The sequence below is a fragment of the Eurosta solidaginis genome, chromosome 4 (assembly GCF_040869045.1).
Source record: "Eurosta solidaginis isolate ZX-2024a chromosome 4, ASM4086904v1, whole genome shotgun sequence".
NCBI classification, from domain to species: Eukaryota; Metazoa; Arthropoda; class Insecta; order Diptera; family Tephritidae; genus Eurosta; species Eurosta solidaginis.
In genome coordinates, this window is record NC_090322.1 from 258306848 (window position 1) to 258330633 (window position 23786).

Genomic DNA, 23786 nt, shown 5'->3' on the forward strand with positions numbered 1-23786 from the left:
CATCAGTCTGCAACCGGAACCTCTTTGTAAAATCTGGGCACGCCAATGTTGGTACTTGTATGAGAGCGTTCTTCAACGCTTCGAGTGCCACCTGTTGTTCCTCGCACTATTTACACCTCCTTCCTTTCTTCAACATTGATTTTAGTGTGTGTGCAACCCCTGAAAAGACGGGTACCGAAGTACCACGAAACTACTCCTAGGAATCGCCTTAACTCTTGTATGCTCTGTGGCGGCGTCAGCTCCTTGATGGCACCGATTTTGTCAGGATCCGTATGAATACCCTCTTCGCTGACCACGTGACCTAGACATTTTAAACTTTTCTTAAAAAACTCACATTTCTCCGGATGGATCTTCAAGTTGACTCATCGAAAACTTCTCTCAGGTGGGTGATATGCTGTTATTGTTGTTGTTGTAGCAGTACTTCGCCCCATCCAATAGGTGCGACCGATCACAAATTGTCATCAATATCCTCTAACGGCAGTCTAAGGAAACTTGTTCAGAATTTCATTCCTCTCGCTAAATGAGGACCTTCTTGTGTTTTTTTTTGCTTCATACGGCTGACTCCTTAAGCCCCTAGGCGTTGTTGGCTTATCAATCAGATGTCTGTTGGGATACCCAGGTTTCTGGGTATTCAACAGAAACCGTTTGTTCAGAATTTCATTCCTCTCGCTAAATGAGGACCTTCTTGTGTTTTTTTTGCTTCATACGGCTGACTCCTTAAGCCCCTAGGCGTTGTTGGCTTATCAATCAGATGTCTGTTGGGATACCCAGGTTTCTGGGTATTCAACAGGAACTGTTTGGTTAGCATCTCATTTCTCTCCCTGATGGGGAGTATTCTCGCCCCATTATCTAGATGGTGTTCTGAGAAGACAGCCCGTGGCGGTTCTGAGAGCAGTATTTTGGCAAGTCTGTAGCTTCTTCCAGTGTGTAGTTTTTAGGCTTGGCGACCATATAGGGGACGCGTAGCATGCAATCGGCTGGACAATTGCTTTGTTTTCCCCAAGTACTGCCAGCAAGAGATTTGAGGATTTTAATACGGCTCTGGATTTTCGGTACATTTGCGGCTGCATGCTCACCAAAATGTAGATCCTGATCAAACGTCACACCCATGATTTTGGGGTGTAGGACAGTCAGCAGCGTAGTGCCATTGACATGGATGTTCAAAATGGTCATCCATGTTGTAAATAAGGTCGCGGAGGATTTAGTCGGTGATAATGCCAGGTTTCGCGAAGCGAAAAAACTGGGGAGATCAGGGGATAGCCGTTTATTGTTGCAATGCTCATCGATCTGTGGGCCTGGGCCTGTGGCCATTATTGTGCAGTCATCGGCGTAGGAATAATAGTAACTCCTTCTGATGGCGAAGGTAGCTTTGATATGTAGAAGTTAAACAAAAGTGGAGATACAACACCACCCTGTGGCACCCCTCGTTTAATTCTTCTTGGTTTTGATGTTTCGTTTCTAAATTGCACCGATGACTGCCGACCACCCAGATAATTTGCGGTCCACCTTTTAAGACATGGGGGAAGGGTAGACCCTTCCAGGTCTTGCAGTAACGTGCCATGGTTGACCGTTTCAAAAGCTTCTGATAGGTTTAGCGCAAGGAGTACTGTTCTATGGTGGGGGTTTTGATTTAAACCGCAATTTATCTGGGTGCTAATTGTATTTAGCGCGGTGGTGGTGCTATGGAAGTTTCTGAAGCCATGCTGATGATAGGCTAGCTGCAAATTTGCTTTGAAGTAGGGGAGCAAAATGGCTTTAAGCGTCTTGGCTACTGACGATAGGAGAGATATCGGGCGATATGACTCTCCTATGTTAGCTGGTTTTCCAGGCTTTAGTAGCGGGACCACCTTGGCCATTTTCCATTTTTCGGGAATGACGAAGGTGGAAAGAGACAGGTTGAAGACATGCGCTAAATATTTGAAACCCTCTTTCCTTAGGCTTTTAAGCATCGGCATGGCTATGCCGTCTGGGCCCACTGCTTTGGATGGTTTAGCATGAACGACTCTTTGGCGGTGATGGTAACTGGAGACGCGCTGAACTTATGTTTATGTGCGCGTCTGTTGGCCCTCCGTCTAACTTTGTCAACCGTAGAATACATTATATATTGTCGGAAAAAAGCGCTCGCGCATTTTTTCGCATTCGATAGCACTTTATCGCCAAAGGCGATGGAAATTTTGTTATTGTGCTTAGACGGGTTCGACAGGGACTTTACGGTGGACCAAAGCTTGCCTACACCGGCAGAGAGGTTACAACTACTCAGATGATCCTCCCATTTCGCCCGCTTGTTTTCAGCCACGAGCAATGTGATGCGTTGGTTTATTTCCCTTATTTGGGGGTCGCCGGGATCGAGCTAAAACAGGTCACGTTCTCTCGCTAAATTTGAGGCCTCCGCCGGAAAATGAAGCCGAATTTCGGGAATTCTTCCGGCGGGAATAAAGCGAGCCGAGACGAATTCAAAGACCTTGCGGAAAGCACGCTCCCCTTGGCGAGCATCAGTCGGGATAGGGAGGGCAGCAAAGCGGCTGTGTGTAAAGGATTTGTACTCATCCCACTTTCCTTTTTTAAAGTTTATGAAAGTGCGTTTGTCGGTGACGATGAAGTCGGCGGTACGCTCGAGCGAAATAAGTATAGGCAGGTGGTCGGATGCCAATGTTACCATCGGCTGCCAGTTGACGCTGTTTACGAGTCCTGCGCTCACGATTAATATATCTGGCGAACTGTGACAGCTAGTATCTCAGAGTGTTAGTATCCGGGCGTGCTGGATATTTAACCGACAAGGTACTTTCAAGCCAACCGTAGTCCATAGAGCATTGCCTTGCAACATGCATGTTGTTGAAGCACGTCTACAGCAACAAAAAAATCATGTCTGTTGCGGGAATAGTGTCATCCTCTGCCCTTTGGAGTAAAAATGGTATTGGTCCTAAAAAATCGATTATAAGGATAAGTGAGAAATTGGGTATTGCTATGACCGAGGGCAAAATTTGCCTTGGCTGCCACGTTACTGTTGACAGATATAAATTCGAAACTGCGTGGAACTTCGTCTATCTGCATTACCAACGAAAACGATGTTAGCCTGATTATTTTTTTGAAAAAATAACAACAACATGTTAGCCTAGAAATCCAATCATTCTTGCTAACATGTGATACTTTCGGCTGAGTATACCTCTTTCAAAGAAGAAAAATCATTAAGGCATCTCGAGAGACGATGGGTTGACTTTTGAAGCATTTTTGAAAAAAATTATCAGTACGAGGCTTAACGGGTTAAAGGGTTAAAGAGTCGTGGCGCATACTGTTAACCGAATAACGTGTATCGAATATACTTTAATAATGAGCTTTATAAAATTTGTAGTTGCTGTATTAAGATTTCCCGGTTATCAATGCTGTGCAGCGAATAATACAACAAGGGCTTATCTTGCTAAGGTCACAACTTGTCTATAGAGTATTTCATGGGATAATTTAGCGTTTTAATTCGTTTAAGAAATGTGATCAGGAATTAAATTAACTTCAATTCTCCTACACGTAAAAAAATGTATTTTTTCAAGCACAACCTCTTTAACTGGCTGCCTGAGATAAACCTTTATTACCGACTATGCTGAGATAGGTCTTTGTAAACAAAACTTTAAGTTACGACCTCTCCACTAGGATAGTTCGATGTACATATATGTATGTATGTATGTATTTATTTGAAAATTTGTTCCTAGCACAACAATTTTGACAAATTATTTAACAGTGGTAGTCACGAATAGCATGAGCTATAAAAATTGAACATTTATAATAATAATAAATTAGATTAATCAATTTAAATTAAATATAACGGATAATAGTGAAATACTTATGTATGTAAATGTAAATCTTAAAACTAAAGAAAATTAATAAATATTAAAAGACAGCAGTAGTGATGATAACCTTTGGCTGGTTATAGATCGAATAGTATTTAACAAATAAAGAAAGAAGACACAGAGAAAGGAAAAGGACTTAGAAATGAACATTTGAACAACAACAATTTGAGATCCAGTTTAAGAGTCGTTAAAAAATAATGTTAGCTCTTTTTTGAAGTGCAGAGCATTACTTAAGAGTCGAAGACTTGTAGGTAGGGAGTTCCAAAGACGTATTGCAGTAACAAAGAATTGGCACTCAGAGGTTAGCGTGCGGTATCTAATGTGTTTAAGAATGTATCAATTTATGGAGGAAGAACAGTGACGAACTTTTAGCCTTCCTAGCTGAGTCCATGAAGCATGCTCTTTATGTTTATTTCTGTGAGTTTTCCAAAAACCGGCACTACACGAACCGTCTAAAATTTGAGTTAGAGTACATTTTCGGATGAAATGTTTTATGTATTTCCGTATATAATTCGTGAGCTTACAGCAAATGAACCTTAGTTGCAATACCAAGTAACCCGTAATTAAACATATTGCCAAGCTTTTGTGTTCTCTGCAATTGTGCCGGACTATAAAGGGCTTGTTCAAACCTAGAGGTAAAAGTAGCAAATGCTCAGCTCTATAACAAAGGCACAGCAAAGTAACTTTAATTTATTGCTAAAAATTTTGCGTTGAACATCATCAAAAGGTATCTCTACTTATTCAGATTGTTTCCACATCTAAAATAATAAGTTGAATTATTTAGGTCAAAAATGTCGTTGATAATTAGTGTATTTTATTATTTAATTTTTACTACATCCTAAGGTATGAATGTGTGCAGCCAGAGTGATATATGAATGCATCCATAGTGTCTACGCATTTTTTTACTTTCATCTAACCTACGTCTTAGCCCGAACAACCGCGACAACCGCAATGTACACATTCCACAATTCGTCCCTCTTCCAGTTTTGATTTTGGCACACGACAAATACAATTTGTACCAAAATTTGTATCGCGAGTTTGTATGCAACGCAGACAGCAAAGATTTTCATAACCAGATTTCTTCCATTTAGCAATTAAATTTGCATCAGCTATTTTTTCTTTTAAACAGTAATCATACAATTCCCGGCTAATGGCTTTGCGACGATAAAATAAATCGTAGATATAGCGTGACTTTTGGTGATGAATTTTAAAAATTGGCCACAGTGATTCGGTTATCCGTTTACCTTCATGTGGCTCTGTTTCGGCTAAAAATTTCAAGAAATAATTAAAATAGGAACACATTTGCAATTAATGAACTACCGTTTGTGTACCTTCACGCATCTTTTGCTCCAATTCCTCAAGCGTTGGTTCGATAAGTTCCCAACCATCTGGCGGTGGTTTACGACTTCTGCGTACTTTCGGCATATTTCTATTATTTAGGCAAAACAAAAAAATATGTTCATTAATTTATTTACACTTTTTTAACTTATTTGACAAGCGCTCACAAATCACACACTCTTATTCCATCATGACAAGCGCTCACGAAACGGGTCATCGAAAGAACAGCTGAGCAAACCGCGCATTAGAGATGCTAGCCTTGTTTCTTTTTGTAAATTCGACCGATAAAACTTTTTAGGATATGTAATCTTTAACTTTGGAGAATGTTACCAATTTCGACACATCGCTATGCCGCGAGTAAATAGTCATCATAGGGTGGCAAAATCCTGAGCCAGATAAATAATTTTGCATGTAAATGCAACAACAACGATTTGAGCCAGATAAATCCAGATAAAAGTCTGGTTCAATTTGTGAGCCAGATAATTTGTTAATTACTTCTTTTTAGTTAAGCAACGCTGCCTTTAATAAACATACTTTTTCAAATATAGATGTCGCTGCTTAGCCTTTCGCCGTATGAGTTAAATGAAAAACAGCGGCGACATCTGCCTATCACATTTCACGAGTGCGAAAATTTCACGACATCTGCTTCTCAAGTCCCTCAATGATCCAGAGCATTCCCGTGATAATTGAGCGTGAGCCGGAGCTGTAAAACTCACTGGAAGACGGCAAATAACTGCTGCATATTACCCTGCAAAAATTGTTGGATTTCGTATTCCATTTTCATCATGTTGGAGTACTCCAACAAAACTCCTTTACAATGCGTTTGCGGACCACCATCAGCCAATCATTTTTAACGACCGTGATCACGACACGATGACGATCGAACAGAGTGGCCAAAAGTAAAATATTGCATACAAATAACTGATAATAAAATTTTACTATGGCAACTCTGATAAAATACAACTGCGCATTGGTTTTATGTATACATACTATAGTATAAGGAAATATTAGTTCCTTTATTCACGCAAATGCTAAATAACATAAGAATATTCGTAGCATAAAATATAAAAGTTGTATTGCCCCTTTTCATTTACTTTCATTTTAAATTAAATTCACTCCAATAATTCTTTCCGACACAATTCCTCTTTAGTACTTTGGCATATGATCCTCTGTGGGTGCTCCATGGAGTACTACAGTGAAAGTACTTTGGAAAGTACTCTCACGTATGTACTCTATGGAATACTCACAAACAAAGCGAGAGTGGGATCACCTACTCCTCTCCTAGAACATCGCAATGTTAATTGGAGCACATTTTTTGTGTGAATACAGATTAGTTTTGGAACACTCCTATACTCCCAAAGGAGTATTCCTTACACTATTTATGGAGTACTCGCGCTTTTTGAAGGGTATATGACACTACTTTATTTTCGTGAATTTTTTCTTGTATTGTATCTTCAATTTTTTGTCGCACTCCCTCCTAATACGGCTTCAGTACTGGTGTATGTGTGTAAACTATATTTAAAAAATCTAACGAAATACAAGGAAACTACAATCTAGTTCATTAAAAACAAACGAGCCAGTTTGTATTTCGATAGGAGTTTTTGACTTTCGGCCGTTTTTTCTTTATTTTTTTCTGACACATGAAAATTTTGTTTTTAGTTTGAAAATTTGGTCATAAAAACCAAAGTGAATCATTAGGGACAGATATAATTTTCGCGTGTTATTTGCATAGTTTTTATTGTTAAAAGTGCTAATGTAAAAATAAAATGTAAAACATAAACGCAAACATGTCAAAGTCACTAATTTTGTGGAAATAGTGGCCACGCTTTTTCATGATAGAAATAGTTTTTATGTTTTGAAGTTGCGATAAAGTTTCGTCAGTTTTTTAGCTTGGAATCCAAGCAAAAATAAAGTAGTGTCACATATGCTTTATATGGACTTCTAAGCGTCAAACTTTAAATACATCTCTGAAATTTCTGCACATAAAATTTGTACTACTAAATTTCAATACGCATTAATCAGATGTTACTGAAATATGTGTCTTTGTTTCACCCTCTACACTAATTCTATGTATTCTATGCGTATCCACTATTCATCGCAACTGATTCAGCTAGATGTTATACATTATGGCCAACAGAGGTTTGTGTCTCCGATTTTAGGTACACCCTGTTCTGTAGCTAGTTATTTCAAAGAGGATAAATACAATAAGAGCCGTCACTCGTTATTTTGTGGCGAGTATCTCGCTGGAAATTGAAAAAATTGATGCCGAATGTTTTCTGAGAGGGACATTTTTAATTGTCTCGCATTTATCCATGCCTTGTAGGCCCCTTGTGCAACTGTGATTCTTGGAAAGAGAATTAAATAAATTAATTAAATACAGTCGAAAAATAAACACAAATACCCAACGAAAATGTATAGAAGACATTTATAAACATCTCGCCCAAAAAAAAAAGTAGCGACTACCTCTCGGTATACATCGAGTAAATGCCAAAAAAATAACGAGTGACGGCTCTTATTGTATTTATCCTCTTTGGTTATTTAACCACTGCTGTTGTATGGGTCTCCTAAGCATTATCTAAGCGAGGATAGTCGTTTTTTTACGCGCAAACGTAAACGTATACGCGTGTAAAAAAACACAGCCCTTATATCAAACAATTCTTAAATTTTGTGCTTTCTATTCGCATAGCATACAATCTGAGAGAGAAAGAGATAGCAAGAAAAAATTGAGACGACCTGACGGTACGGATGCTGTTGTACCCTTCCCCCTTCTTCTCACCCCCTTCGCTTGTGACGCGTCAGACTTGAATTCATGCATAGTCAAAGAGGATAAATACAATAAGAGCCGTCACTCGTTATTTTGTGGCGAGTATTTCGCTGGAAATTGAAAAAATTTATGCCGAATGTGGTCTGAGAGGGACATTTTTAATTGTCTCGCATTTATCCATGCCGTATAGGCCCCTTGCGCAACTGTGATTTTTGGAAAGAGAATTAAATAAGTTAGTTAAATACAGTTGGAAAAATAAACACAAAAGCCCCACGAAAATGTATAGAAGACATTTATTAGCATCTCGCCCAAAAAAAAAGTAGCGACTACCTCTCAGTATACATCGAGTAAATGCCTAAAAAATAACGAGTGACGGCTCTTATTGTATTTATCCTCTTTGGCATAGTGCGATGTAAAAGGGATTAATAGCAATTTAAGCAAATGAAATAACCTATCATAACATAGTAACAAAAAGCAGAAAAGCTACCCGGAATCGCTCTGAAACTGAACACCGTTCTGCATTGGTGGTCTTTGGCAGCGCTCAGGCCGGATTATACATAAAACGTTTTGTTGTTCTGTTTCGCCTGACAGATGAGTTCAATGCTTGATCGCATTATGTCTTGCTACACGAAACTTAATGAATGTAAAGCTGAGCAAAAAGCAAACATTTTGAACCTGATTTCCTCATGGATAATTTTAGACTTAGTTATAACAAGATTATCTTCATTTTTTTATATAACTCTTAATCGTTTTAAAGGACCTATATGGAACCCTATGTATTATTTATTTATTGTTTATCATTGAATATTTTTACAAAAATTTTCCGTTTTATAAATTTTAATAAATTTTTATCCGCTTGTTTTTGTTGTAGTTGTAGCGATAAGGACACTCCCCGAAGGCCTTGTGGAGTGTTATCGATGTTGATGGTCCCTTTCCGGATGCAGATGCAGTACGTTCGCGTACCAAGCCCGACCACCTCGGGAACGATTTGTTATGACTACATACGACCTTCTAGGCCATCCCGCACTCCCACCCCCTTGATCAATGAAGAGTTCGGGTTTAGTCGCCTCTTACGACAGGCATATCTACGGCGGGTATATTCTAATCCCCTAATACTCTTCTTCTTGATTTATTCTAAATTGAAGAAAACGCGGGGATTTCTTGGATTTTTTTTTTGCCAACTCATAAAGTACTATCACTGATGGTACCATTCTCGGAAACGAATTGATAGAGAATTAATCATTGTGAATGATAAGTAAGCGTGATATCTTCTGCATTGGCGTCAAAATTCCAAAATGATTGGATCACCTGATTTGTAATTGACTATCGCTATTTCATTCTGCATTCTTTCTATCACCCGCTGAAGATATGCGCCGCCATATTGAACACCCTTTCAAAAGGCTAAAAAGCAGCCATATTGAACATCCTGTCAGGCAGTTGACAGATAAGATAATACACTTAGTTATCATTCACAATTGAATGAATGTTTCATATCTAGGCGTCAGTGATCGACGCTTTCTTCGCTTCGGAGTTATCAATGTATATATTTAAGTTAGGTGTATTTTTTTTCAAGCGAGCTTTAAGAAAACGCTTCAACTAGCTAAACAGTTACATTATGCCAAAACCATACAGATGGTGGAGGTTAGTGATGGTTCGATATTTCGCTATTGGTGATTGCATCGCCGCTATTGACAAATCGCTAATAGCTATAGCTATTGCAATCCAAATATATCAGTGATTGGCTATTTTCCTTCATTCGATTCTTTTGAATGACAATCATCTCTGGCAGAATATCGCCAATAGCGATTATAGCGATTACAGCGATTGGCGATTTTCCTTCAGCATGAAATTCTAATACTAATAGCAGCGATGCAATCATCGATAGTGAGATATCGTTCATCATTGCTCATCTGTGTGCTTTACTTTCCGAAACAGCGAACGGAACAAAGCAAACTTGTGCAACAACTAGAACGACGACATTGTGAAGTCGGCTAGAAAAGCAGCCACGTGGTTTGGGTAATTTTTACAGACAAGCGAAAGATCGAATTCAAAAATAATCAACGCAAAGATCAAAGAGACCGCAAGGCACAACTCATTCAAGAGCAATTATCGAAGTGCAGAGGTACATAGAAGAAACTGTAATTGCACGAAAAGCTGATCCTTTTTTATGGTGGCAGAAAAACAATTACAAGTATCCCAATCTATCTCCTATAGCTCGCGAAAAGTTGGGGTGTTTAGGAACATCGGTTCCCTGTGAAAGACTTTTTTCTCAAGCCGGCCTTATTTTAAGCGAGAGAAGAATGCGCTTAGATGATGAAAAGGCTAAAATGCTTATCTTTTTAAACGCCAATCATAAAATATAAAATTCGTTATATTTTGATTTTATATTTAAGTATTTATAATAAAATAATTAATATTTGTCAAAATATTAAACAAGCAATATAAGTTAATTTTAAACCTTTAATTTCATGAAATGTATAAAAGAAATGGAATGACTGAATTTTTTTGTTTATAATTACACTATGTGACGCCAAATAGAAACGGGTCTTTAGACTTGGCCTAAGATTGATTGCCTGTGTTATTCATAAGTTCATACTTCTAGGCAGTAGCAGTTAACAGTTTTATAAAATTTGTGTTTTTGATGGTAAAATAAAAGAATTATAGAAACATATATCACTCGTCTTATTGTAAACAGATTAACTCAAAATTTAAGGTTTTTGGGAGAACGCAATTCAAGATTTGTCATATGGTTTGCATATGGTTGAATTCTCCGGCTAATTTCTAGGGCACTGCAGTGGGTGGCTAATTTTCTGCTAAAGAATATTTTTATACTAGTTTGAAGAATTTGCTATATTTTTCCTCTGTATTTTTCATTAAAAATTGATTCACTTTACTGTACAAATTTATGCAGCCAAATACAACTTTCAGAATAAATTCATACGGAGTATTTCTGAATACATCGGTGTAGTATAATATAGTAAATAAATCATGTTTTTATGGTGTTACATATACAGATTTATTTCGAGTTGATTCATCTTACATTTAAAAATCAAAGCATTTTCAATTAACAAAATTTATAAAACAAAGATGCATATACATATATTTCAGCTAGTTTCATCTCATTGAGTGTAATACGAGTCTGAACATATTGTCGTCAGCCAGTTAATAATATATATCATAACATCTCAAAAAATTAGAATTTCACATTACATTAGTTCACATTACATTAGGTACATTTAGTATGTACCTTTACTTTTTTCTTTTTATTCCAATTTTGGTTCATATATTCTAATAAAATTTAATTTAGTATAAATTAATGTATAACATTCAATCTACTCTGGTAAAAAGACTTAAACATTCATTTTTTATATACAAGTATACAAATAATTGCAGATTCGCTTATTAAAGATAAATTAAAGCGATCGCCATAGCTGTAGAAAATAGCCATACCTATATTCACTGATAGCTCAAAATCGCTCTTCTGTATGGAATCGCTTGTTGAAATAAAGCGATCGCTATAGCTATAAAAATAGCCGATATTCAAAAATAGCCATATCTATTTTCACTGATAGCTCAAATTCGCCATATCGTCCATCACTAGTGGAGGTTTATCAGCTAATTGTTACTTTTTTTCGCTGCTATGACATTTCTACTTCTAGCGCAGTATGTTTTTGACACTCAACCAGAGAATTACAAAAACAAAATACATGAAATGCGTGTGTTTGTTTGTATGTATGTGTCACGTACACCTACTTTCGGCTCTTTGGGGTACCCTTTACTAGCTCAGTATAACAATGGGTAGTGGTCCTTAACCCTACCCCCCAAAGAGCCAGACGGACACATATTCATATCTCCTCTTCGTTCATTTTTACCCACACACCTTCAAACCCCAAGAAGCCCACCCAACCTTGGACCGCTCGCCTCATTTTTGCGGTCACCCTAATGCCATGCTCCACCAACCTCTACTTACCTCTTCATCCTGCCATCCTCACACCCCGCCCAAAAAGAAATCAGCAAGCCATACTACTGCTCTTTTCAGTTCAATGACGTATTTTAATAATTAACATGATCTTCAACTCTACACACGAAGGAAAAAAAATCTTACTCACAAAGACTCAAGCTTCGTTTAAATTAAACAATATTTTCCTTCAAACACTTAACTTCCATATACATACATGCAAATTTGAATTTACCACATCTGGGTTTTTTGCTTTATCTCGCAAAAAAAAACGTACATATATCAATTTACACAGATTTATAGGAGCAGAAAAATAACGTATGGAAACTGTATTCCTGACGTATACAAATTTTATAATAAACCAAAAAAAATCACAATGTACATGTAAATTCCGTATATTATAAAAATATCTATGATCAATATCCTTTTGGGACTATGTTCCCGGGTCTTTCCGTCACCAAAAAATACCAAACTCTTGTCTAAACAGCTGGAGTTACGAGAAAAAGGAATAGTTTTAAAACACACCCTAATGCCTACCTAAAAGAGCTCTTTTATGTGGGGATTGGGGGGCTTGTTGATGCAGGGTTCATAACCTCTGCCATAAAAAAAAGGTAAAACAAAAAAAAACAGTCTAAATCGTTTCGGTATCTATTGTGACTGACAGACACCTTACAATTTTCTAGAATTTCCGATATACTAGGAACATTATGTTTAAGACTAAAACGGACTATTGACTCGGACGCATGCCAAGGCACATCCAGATGATATTCAGATTTTTACAGCAAATACAATTTGGGATACAAAAAGAACAATTTTAAGATTACCCTGACTTGTTTATTAATTCCTATCTCACCTAAAAAGCTTTTATACAAATTACACTATGGTGAACTTTTATGCTGCGTGCTATAACGAGGTAGGTCGCTCCAACGTTAAGGTGAATGGCGAGACGAACAAATAAATCCAATTGGATGCAGCTTTCCGAGATGCAAGATTTGTTGTAGGGTTTTGAATAAATCGGCGATCGAATGTGTAGCGGATTTGCCCGCAATAACGCCGAGTACGTATAAAAATGACGTCGACTACGTAGAACGAATAGGGACTTTGCATCAAAAATGGTGTTGAATTTTCTCAAAAGGTTGATACTCGCAACACTTTGACGTCGAAGTTGCACAAAGAATTGTTGTATTTTTAAAAAATTTTTGATGGCGAATTCGTGGAAACTCGTAGCTTCGTAAAATTGGATTTTTGTACGATACGTGATTCGCAAAGAGCTGTGATTTGCAAAAAAAATTCGTGATTTGTAGAAAATTCGTGGTGCGCAAAAAAACTGTGATTCGCAAAAATGTGATTCCCTGGCGCTTCCAGAAGGCTTCACTGGCCACTTCCGGTTCCCACTACGAGAATAAAATCTCAATTAGCGCCACTTAAAACAAATTTCCTTTTCTTTTTTCTCACTACGGCTCCCAAACACGATTTGGCGTTCACGCGCCTTATGTCCCACATGCATCACTGTTATATTGCCCTCATACCTACGCGCAATATGACATGAATGCATCCACAAAAATTTATTATTTTGTTCAAAAAAAAATCAAAGCGATAATAAATTCTAGAGTTTGGGATTATGCAAACGAAAACAATGCTTGAGTGGGAATCTTCACCCAAGAGAATCCGTGCCTGCGGATTTAATGAGGAGGCTGGTGACCGAAGTCAAAATTGAGGTCGCGTGAACCCCAAACGGCGCGGAAGTCCAGGTGACAAAAAAAAAATCCTTTTACATTTACGGACTCACCTGCTTATTAATTATTCCACCTCTCTCTGCCGCGATGAATCCTATCCTGGTAGTTGGGTTTTGTGTTGCCCTTCTCCCTCCCGATTATCGACCGAAACCGCGTTCAGAACTGAAGGCACTTTGTCTTATGTCCAAACTACCGAATTGTTATTCTCGGCACTACACTGACCCTTTCTGGGTCTCCGCGCACAGGGAATGTTAAAAAACTTAAACCACATACAAATTTTTCGACTATATCTTTCTTACAAAAAAGCGGCGCGCGCACTTCAGCTTGATATGCTGCTATACTTTACTTTATTTTTGTTCTCCTTCAGTTACCCCCTTTTATACCATCCGAACCGCTGAAAAGAACCGTTTCCTTATGCCGTTTCCCACGGTCTTTCTTTTGTATATTCCAATCCTGACCACCCTATATCCATCCCTCTCCTTATTCTCACCATATCAAGCACGCCCATCTGGCAATCTTCCAAATGAAGCTTTTTTCATCATTGTGAACTTATGTGAGTTCACCATGGCGTTGTATTTTGGGACATTTCATTTGACATTTCTCGTGTTTACATTTTTTTGTAAACACAATTTTATAAAATTTTATTAAAGTTTTGAGTTTAGGTGCGAGGTCGACTGCTACCTAGAAGGTCGAACGAGGTGTCCCACGACGCATATTAATCTCGCGGACAATATACCCAAGGCGGAAATTAAAAATTGTATATCCGGAGATATTTGCGGTGAAAGTTTGTGCTCTTCAGGTGCTTGTTGTTAAGTACCCACCAAAAAAAAACTGTGAACATAAGTGTGTTGTGCGGATATAGTTTTGGTCTCCAAACCGGTGTTGGAACCACCCAGGGTACTACTTTCTACGCGCGGCCGTAGGCCACCAACGTAGAGAGGTGTTCTGCGCAAACCTACTGTGGATACCACCCCTGGTTTAGGAGGGGGACCCGAGGGTAAATCTTTGGTTTACTTGTTCATATATTTTGAACAAGGAAAACTTTAATTTCATCTTGCTGTTTTTACCAGCGTACTCCACCTCGACATGCGAGGCTCCCTACATCCAAGCGGGCCAAGGTGTGAGTGAAGCCCAACGCGGGGACGACCCACGACCTGACATATGTCACCCTGCCGCCACGCTATTATTTGGTTATTTTTGTTTATCTGCACATTCGTATGTTCATTAACTCAACTCGATTACTTTTCATTGTCGCTTTCATTGCAATTCGGTAAGCTAGCTAGTGTTTTAATTGTACTAGTTGCAACGAAATACAGCTGTTGTTAATCCGCCTAAAAATCGATTTCATTTAGGATCGAAGTCGAATTGCCAACAGAATCGAATTGCACCTCATTCCTCTGCCATCACTAGCATCAGCTGGACATTTTTTTTACATTGAATTTGGTTATCCATTGCCAATAATAAATTATAAATTTATTATAACAAAGGAGTGTACAATCGTCAACTCTCGCTAAACCCGGTTTTTTAAGGTACTTTCAAACATCCGTTAACGATAAGGAAAAAATCTTTATGCTAGGGGTTTTTACTTTGCAGCATTTGTTACCCGCTTAGGCACGTCTGTTTGTTGCAAGTATATTACCCTTATACTTTGTTAAGCAGGCGCTTTAACTAGAGACAACAAATATCGCTTGTCACCAACTGGAATTGGACAATTCGAACCAAAATAAGAACAACTCACGGAAGCAGGTCATAGTTGAGAACCTCAGGCAGTATAAGAAACAACCGGCATTTTACCAGGAATACCAGCACGCAAAGCTCAAAGCATGGCAAAGAATACAGAAGAAATTTGTAGGATTTGCTTGGGTGAATGCAAAAGGCGGAGGACTTCACTGCAAAATCTTATGCCAAAACATATGCACGAACCAATGGTATCGTACGCCGTAGCTTATACAAGTTGTACTCAGCTTGATGTAGAGAAAGGAGATGGGCTGCCACAGTTTCTATGTAAAACATGTAGTTGTAAGTAAAATTGCTGTGCATATTTAGCAATTTGAAGATTTGACTGATTTGAAGCTTAATTTTTAGATGACCTAAAATTTGCATTCGTATTTAGGAATAAAGCTAGAAAAAATTTTGAATTGTTTCAAAAGCAAAATCTAGGATATGAAGAAGGGCGCGCAATAGTTAATGTTGCAATAGCAAAAAAGGAAAAATTACAGCTGACAAGCTCAAAAGGTTTGTAAATTTTGAAAGTTCATTTATAAAAGTTATTGTTAAAACTAAGAAAAGAAATATTTTTTTTTAGATAACAAAATCGCTACTATTGAAGACTCAGACTTGGGTAACGACCCTAAAGATATGCTTGTTTTATCGCCACAGGTTGACAATGAGCTTATACCTAATAAAAGTGAACCTAATGACAATGTTTCGATTTCTCTACACTCACCGGAACAACCATCAAAAGGTCTGTTACGATATTACAAATGCTTGGTGTACCTTTTTAAACATAATCTCAAAAATATAGAGCCCAAAGCCGCTGTAATAACTGAAACTTCAAAGCTGCGTGACCCACCAAGATGTGAAAATAAAAAACCAAGTGAAATACTAACCTGTAACCTATGTGGAAAGGTCTTAAAATCAGCCAGATCATTGTACGCCCATAAGACTGTGCATAGCCCTGAAAGGGAATATCAATGCACAATATGTCGTAGGTTCATAAAAAAATTTTCTTTTTACCACTTTTACATTGATGTGTATGTAGCAAATTCTTATACAATTAAAAATGTTTGACGCAAGCACATGCTTCAACACCATATATCGTCGGTCCCATGGAAGACTTACACTTTTCGGTTCTTCGCACAGAAAACTATCACAGGACTAGCATAGTTGCTTCGGAATGGCCTAGAAGGTTCAATATGGTTGTTGTCAATATGGTCATATTAAATCGTTCTCGAGATGGTCGGGCTTGTACCTTAATTGTGATTGTTGCCAGAAGGTGCCGGATTTATATCTGGCAAAGGACCATCAAGATCGATAACACTTCAAAACCTCCACGGAGTGTTTTTATCGCTAAACAACTGAAACATGCTAGTTTTTCAAGCAAATAATGAAATTGCTACTTTTGCACGCAAATATGAACTGTGTTAGTCTTCCATAAGACCGACGATATATAATAGCGCTATATTGCTATTACAATATGCTCGAAATTGATTCTAGCCGCATAAGTGTGACAAGAAAAAAAATTACAATTTAGGCGCATTGCCATTGCGCATTTAACAGCAATATATCGGCACTTTAATGTTTGCAAGTGCGCCCAGTCCATAGTAACAATATGGAAGTATAACATATATGCTTCATATACTGACCGAATTTAAATGGGTGCGGTAATGTCTTAAAAATGAATGATTCATTACGTTCCACTTGCATAGGTACAATGACGGCGCAAGTTTTATTGTAAACAGAAGTAATAGAACATATTATGTTTTTTTTTTTGGGAAAACGTAATTCAAGTTTTCTCATTTTAGATATGTAGTGCAGTTCTCTGGCTAATTTCTATGAGCACCGAAAGGGTTACGACAATTGGAAAGGTTGCAGTACAAACATCAATTATTTGGTGATAATATTGCTAACCATATTGATATAATTTTGAAGAATTTGCTCCACCAAATACAATTTTCATAGTAAATTCATATGGAGTATTTCTGAATACATCAGTGTAGCATAAAACAAAATCAATTTTTCATAGTGAAATATAGATTAAGGGTTATTTCGAGTTGATTCACTCAACATTTAAAAATCGAAGCATTTTTATACAATAAAATTTGTAAAATAACGATACAAGGACATCATTGGGTACAATACGAGACTAAATATAATAACGTCAGCCAGTTTTAAAATATATCATACTATCTCATAAAATAAAAGTTTTGCATTACAACAGTTTACAATAAATCATGCGATCGATTATCAATTTTTGTGTCAGCGCGTAGTCCGTAGTTCTGCTAAAATAATTCAGGAATTGGTTTCCGTTCTAGCAACATATGTACACATCGACAATTGAGCGGAATTTCATCATATCTCAGCTGCCGTTTCAAAAACGCGATAACGTAAAAAACTTTGAAATTATCTAAAAATTTTATTCAAAAACAAGTATACATCTAGATATTTTTAAGTGAGTTAAAGCGTTTGTGAAGAAAATCCTGAGATGAGCGTTTTTTTTTAACTGGCGGTCGAGATAGTGTGATGTCTGACGATACGACATATTGTGTTGACTTATATAATACTGTTGCATTTACAGGTAATATCTATAGCAGAAAAGATACTTTATTGAGACACTTACGTACACACGCGAACAAATGTAAATTGTGCGGGAAAGCTTTTACAACGGGCTTAAAATTACGTGTGCACATGAATGCGCATACCCACGAAAGGAAATATTGCTGTACAAAATGCAGTATGTTCATAATAATTGGTTCCGATCACGGAGAATATCGTTACCCACTTACCAGGCATAAGACTGCAATTTTTACGATTCTAAGTTAACCATTGAATCCTCTTTATTACATTATGATTCCAAATACCAAGTATACAAGGAATTCACGCCTTTTTATGATCAGAAAATTAAAAACATGTTAATTTTTTCCGAGAACAGCAAACTTAAAAACTTGTTTTCCCCATATTTTGATTTTTACGCATTCATTGTTGTGGCAAGTGGGCGACGATATGAGGATATGGACTTAGTTTTATTACATTGCTGCTTTTTCAGAAAATGCTTATAGCAACGAGGGTTTTCTAACAAAACATATGCTTTCACATACTTCATTGGATGAAAATGATCATTTGGCTAGCGATTCAAATTCAAATGCAGCTCCTTCAGATAAGTCTTTACTAGAAAACAGTACCGAGTCTATGAGGTAAGCATTAATGTTTAGCTTATTTATTTTCGTGTTTATTTCATTCGAGATATTTCTTATATTATTATATTTACAGTAAAGTCCTAAAGGAGGAGCCAACGCATATCTTAGAAAATGAAGAGTTCGTGAAGATTGAGCGCTATGAGATTCAGGAACAGAATTCTGATTAACGAATAATTGAGGGAGAAAAAAAACCAAAACACGTTTTCTTAAAAGAAAATTGAAGGTATAGAGAGTCTCCAACAAAGAATAGCAATAGAATTTCTCCAACTGACGACAAGTAAATCGCCACATTACCTGCCTCAACATTATAAAAAAAAAAAAAAATGTAAGGCGCGTTAACATCCGAAGAGATCTAAGGCCGAGCTTGTCTTCCAATTTGCGTCGTGCTCCTCTTGATTTTCCCTACAAATTGGCCGGACGGGACCTACATGTTTTATGCCGACTCCGAACGGCATCTGCAAGGCAGATGAGTTTTCACTGAGAGCTTTTCATACACCCGGAGCGCTTGCCAAACACTGCCGAGGGGCGACCCCGCTTAGAAAAATTTTCTTCTAATTGAAAAACCTTATTTCTAAAATTTTGATGTTGCTTTGCCCGGGTTGCGAACCTAGGGCATACGGTGTGATAGGCGGAGCACGCTACCATCACACCACGGTGGCCGCTACATTATCAAAGGAACAGAAAAAAAAGCGCTGCTTTGGATAAAATTTTACAAAAAAGTTTGTGTAATCTTGCTACTTTGTTTGATAACATTAATGTTGCACCTCATCTCAGCTTAAGCGGCAGGAGTGCCAGCGTTAAACTGTTGTCACCTTTAACTGGAGTTTAATCTTCCTCTGAAAACCAGGCTTTACTCCCGATTTGATAGTTTCCTGTTTTCCACTATTCGTTCTGTTGACGGTTCATCAGAATTTGAACGAATTGTCGGTCCTTAGTCCACTTGCCGGAAGGGAATTTCACAGCAACAATCTACCGGTTCGCACAATAAATATGCTTTATTACAATAGATCAGACCCTGGTCCACTTTCCGAAAAGAACGATAAACTATTTCATGTAGAAAAAGGTTCTCAACTATTATCTTTGTCAAAGAGGTCGGTCCCTGGTCCACTTCCCGGAAAGAAGAGTTTCTCAAATAATGAGATAGTCACGGAAGTACCCCTATACTGAATTTCAAGCATATATATATACTATACTATTTTGTTTAGAATAGGTCGGTCTCTGGTCGACTTCCCAGAATGAAGAGATTCTCAAATATATTTGTCAAAGAGGAACATGCGTACCGAATTTCGAGCGAATCGCGCCAAAAATAAGAATATTTGAAATAGATCGGCCCAGGTCCACTTTCCGGTATGAAAGGTTTCTCAAATATTATCTTTTCAAAGAAGTATCCCGTACCGAATTTCAAGCGAATCTCACCATAAATAAGATTATTTGAAATAGGTTGGCCTTGGTCCACTTCCCGGCTCAAAGCATCCTCAAAAAGTTTTGAACACACAAAATTTCATCCATGGCGGTGGTGGCAGCATGGTGACATGCCTACAAACAAATAAAAGTTCCATGTACTTTGTTTTTGTAAATACGATGGACTAATGTCAAAATCGTCGGAAGTTGGTATATCAAATCAAACAAAAAAGTTTATAATCAGCTGTCCCGTGCTGCCACTTTGTATAGTTCCGCCATGATTTCATCAAAATCGGTCCAGTTGTTTAGGAGAAGTTTAGTGACACACATTCTGACAGAAGAAATATATATATAAGATAGATTTAATTTAATTAGTGCAGAAACATTAGTGTATACATGTACACACATCCATACTAAAAATAAATGCGCTGTTTATATTTTGTTGGTATCTTTTTTTGGAATACATACATACACTCAAAACAAGTTTGCTTGTACAATTCACAGCATTGTACTATAGATTAACAATGCTTAATAAATTATTAAATCTTACAGTTTATATCACAGTCCCAATTGTTCTAATAAAAGCGTGTTAAATTTTGATGGTATAATTAAGAACATTTAGGACCTCCTTTTCTTGCTATCACAATGTAACACGCTTTTATTAGAACAATTAGGACTGTGATATAAACTGTAAAATTTAATAATTTAGGTGTAAAGTTTTAATGTTAAAAATATATAATTATGTACAATATGGAATTTTTTTGTCGCAGACGAAGAAGCCTAATTATCGTTAAAGGTTACAATGAACTTATAAAGTGTTATATTTCTTTACAGTCAATTTATTTTTTACTTTTTAGTTAATTTTATTAACCAATAATAAAAGCTTATTTTTAAAAAAGTTTTATTTTTATTTTATTTTTTACACTTTAGTTCGTCTTATTAACAAGTAATAGAAGCTTGTTCTTAGAAAAGCTTTTTTGTTAAATTTAATAAATTTTTGTTAAAGTAAATTTTTTAAATTGTTAGTAGGGTAAAATATTGTTTAAATTAGTTATGTAATCTTTACTTAGTTTTTTTGTAACGTTTCTCATCCTATCCATTTCTTTTAATGCTTCAACATTACAAGGTTTCTTCGAAGTCAACTTTGAACAGTAAAGTTCTTCTATTCTAGTGTTAACTAAAAATCATATTGTAACGAATTTACTGCAAATCCTCTTATTTGCAACCTTCTGCTAAGTTCGAATCACTAAACTGTTGAATAAATAACTCCAGTATTTAATAATGCAAAATGGCCTTTATTAAAGTACTTCACAATAAATAACTCTACAATTGCCCGACAGATAGTGTGCTTAATCGAAACTGATTATTGCGCCTCTACCATTGTTGCCTTTTATACCCTCTGATTTCCTCGTTCGCATCTTCTGGGCGCTTCCATATCCAGAATCTACTAGTTGGCCATCAGCTATCAAATTTCTCAGCTGTATCTACAGATGCACGATTTTATGGCTTCTCTCATTGCATACTTTCGGGAGTATCTCAGATATGTGGTTGTGCGTTGCTTCTCAGCTGCGTGTACGTACATATGTTTAGACATAATGAATGATTCGTTTATGTAGATACATAATGATTGATTTTTGCATGTGCATACAAGTGACTCTTAGCATCGCTTAGAGATGACAGTGCCCCTTAGTGTTGCTGATATTCGTAACACTGCCCTCCACCTAAGTCTGATCGTCCTAATCAGACAACTCTCGATCTAAACGCTGTCAGCCTTTCCAAATGGACCACTTTCATTTTGGTTCGTGGTTTACCGATGGTTTGTATGCGGTACATTACATTGTTGATCCGTTTTATAACTTTGTATGGGCCTTCCCAATTACACTGCAATTTCGGGGACAAACCTTTTTTTCGCTGTGGATTGTATAACAGCACCAAATCTCCTTCCTGAAAACCTTCCGAATTAATTGCTTTATAGTATCGGGCTTTCATCTTGTCACTCATAATCTTTGCTCGTTGTCTTGCAAGATCGTGTATCTCTCTCAGCTCTTCTTCCAAGACACCAGTGGATTTCTTGTCATTTCTCTCCGCATCGGCATCTATCCCAAACTTCAAATCAGCTGGCAGTCGAAGGTCATTGCCAAAAATTACTTCTGCAGGGGTTTGGCCCGTTGTCTCATGCACTGCTGACCGGTAAGCCATCAAGAATAATGGTATGCGGGTATCCCACTCCTTATGGTACCTGTCCACTACTTTCCTTAAGTGCTCCTCCAATGTTCTATTGAATAGTTCCATCATACCATCGGACTGAGGATGCAGTGCAGTTGTCCGTGTTTTTCGAATGCCCAATGATTTACACATTTCCTGAATACAGCTGATTCGAAATTCCTGCCTTGGTCAGAATGTAACTCCATTTGTACACCATACCTTGCAACCCAATTGTTTATAAACACTTCTGCTACTGTTTCCGCTTCTTGATTTGGGATTGGGTATACCTCTGGCCATTTGCTGAAATAATCCATAACTACCAGTACATATTTGTTTCCGCAGTTGCTAGTAGGGAATGGACCTGCGACATCCATAGCGATCCTTTCAAATGGCGCACCTGAGTTATATTGCTTCATCTGGCCATGACTTCGGGTTTTGGGCCCTTTCCCTCTGCTGCAAACCTCACAGTTCGCAATCCACTCAGTGACCGACTGACGGCAACCAACCCAATAGAATCTCTGTTTAATCTTCTTGAGCGTCTTCGTGATTCCAAGATGATCTCCGCTTGGACCATTATGCAGCTCGCTGAGCACGTCAGGAATCCTCTTTCTGGGAACAACTATCAGTTTCTTCTTGCATTGACAATCCTCACTCTCCCATACTCGATGCAGGCAACCGGATATCAATTCTAAACTGTTCCACTGTGCCCAATATGACTTCGCAATGGGACTCACTGCTGACATCTCTCTATTTGGTCTTTAGTTTCGTTCGAGCCCTTGCATAACATGTGACAGATCTGTATCTTCTAGCTAACACTTCCTTAGCGGTTCCTTCTCCCTTTCATCTGTACATGTTATAGTCATTAGCCGGACATCTATAATGTCTTCTTTAGCCTCGGCCTTTGAACAGTGCTTGCATTCCAAACTACATGGTCTTCGTGACATTGCATCGGCATTCCCATGGGTACTACTTTTCCGATGCTCAATGGAAAGGTCATAGCTTTGTAGCCGCTCGATCCACCGTGCCAATTGTCCTTCTGGATTACGGAACTGCAGAAACCATTTCAACGCTGCGTGATCTGTCCTGACGCTCTCTCCGTGTAACGCAGTAGTTCCTCTCTGGTTTTCCAATCGAACGGCTGTAGTATGCAACTACCTTCTCCTGGTCATCGACCAGTTGTGATAAAACGCCTCCTATAGCATATCCACTCGCATCTGTATCTAGAATAAAGGTTGCTCCTGGAATCGGATATGCAACATTGTGGCAGTGCACAAACCCTTTTTCAATGTTTGGAAAGCCACGTCTTGCTCCTTCCTCCATTCAAAAGCTTTATTTTTTCTTGTAAGCTCATGGAGGCTGTTAGGGTCTGCTGCTACGGTCTACGGTTACGGTCCACTTGGGAGCGTATTCGCGCGAACACACCTAGTGATTGGGCGAAAGTTGCGATAAAAAGTATCGAAAAACAAGGACAAAAAAACAAACCGGCCATCACTAGCGAAAAAAGCCATGAGTTTCCGGCAAGATAAAAAAGTGGAAGTGTGGAAATATTTGGTGATCACAAGACATCCTCGCCGGCTGTGCACCTACGCAGGTAATTGTCCAGAAACTAGGAAAGAGTCGATAGCGCAA

At 37.8% G+C, this 23786-nt stretch overlaps 2 protein-coding genes across 2 annotated transcripts in view; one reads left to right on the forward strand and one right to left on the reverse strand.

Annotated features, from left to right (window-relative positions):
- Positions 1 to 4615: 4615 nt before the first annotated feature.
- Positions 4616 to 5424, reverse strand: l(1)10Bb (BUD31-like protein). The gene is made up of 3 exons (XM_067780976.1): positions 5345 to 5424; positions 5171 to 5268; positions 4616 to 5104 (listed from the first exon to the last, which is right to left on the reverse strand). The coding sequence occupies exons 1-3, from the start codon at positions 5392 to 5394 to the stop codon at positions 4764 to 4766; spliced, it is 489 nt and encodes a 162-aa protein (XP_067637077.1). The 5' UTR covers positions 5395 to 5424; the 3' UTR covers positions 4616 to 4763.
- An 8826-nt stretch (positions 5425 to 14250) lies between these two features.
- The window catches only part of LOC137248824 (gastrula zinc finger protein xFG20-1-like), a 39335-nt gene continuing 29799 nt past the window's right edge, over positions 14251 to 23786 (forward strand). Inside the window, exons 1-9 of the mRNA XM_067779721.1 lie at positions 14251 to 14905; positions 14988 to 15164; positions 15229 to 15654; positions 15721 to 15870; positions 15941 to 16099; positions 16160 to 16342; positions 17933 to 18088; positions 18401 to 18548; positions 18625 to 18673. Of these exons, the coding sequence (XP_067635822.1) occupies positions 15459 to 15654; positions 15721 to 15870; positions 15941 to 16099; positions 16160 to 16342; positions 17933 to 18088; positions 18401 to 18548; positions 18625 to 18673 (1041 nt within the window). The 5' untranslated portion in view covers positions 14251 to 14905; positions 14988 to 15164; positions 15229 to 15458. The remainder of the gene's footprint in view (positions 14906 to 14987; positions 15165 to 15228; positions 15655 to 15720; positions 15871 to 15940; positions 16100 to 16159; positions 16343 to 17932; positions 18089 to 18400; positions 18549 to 18624; positions 18674 to 23786) is intronic.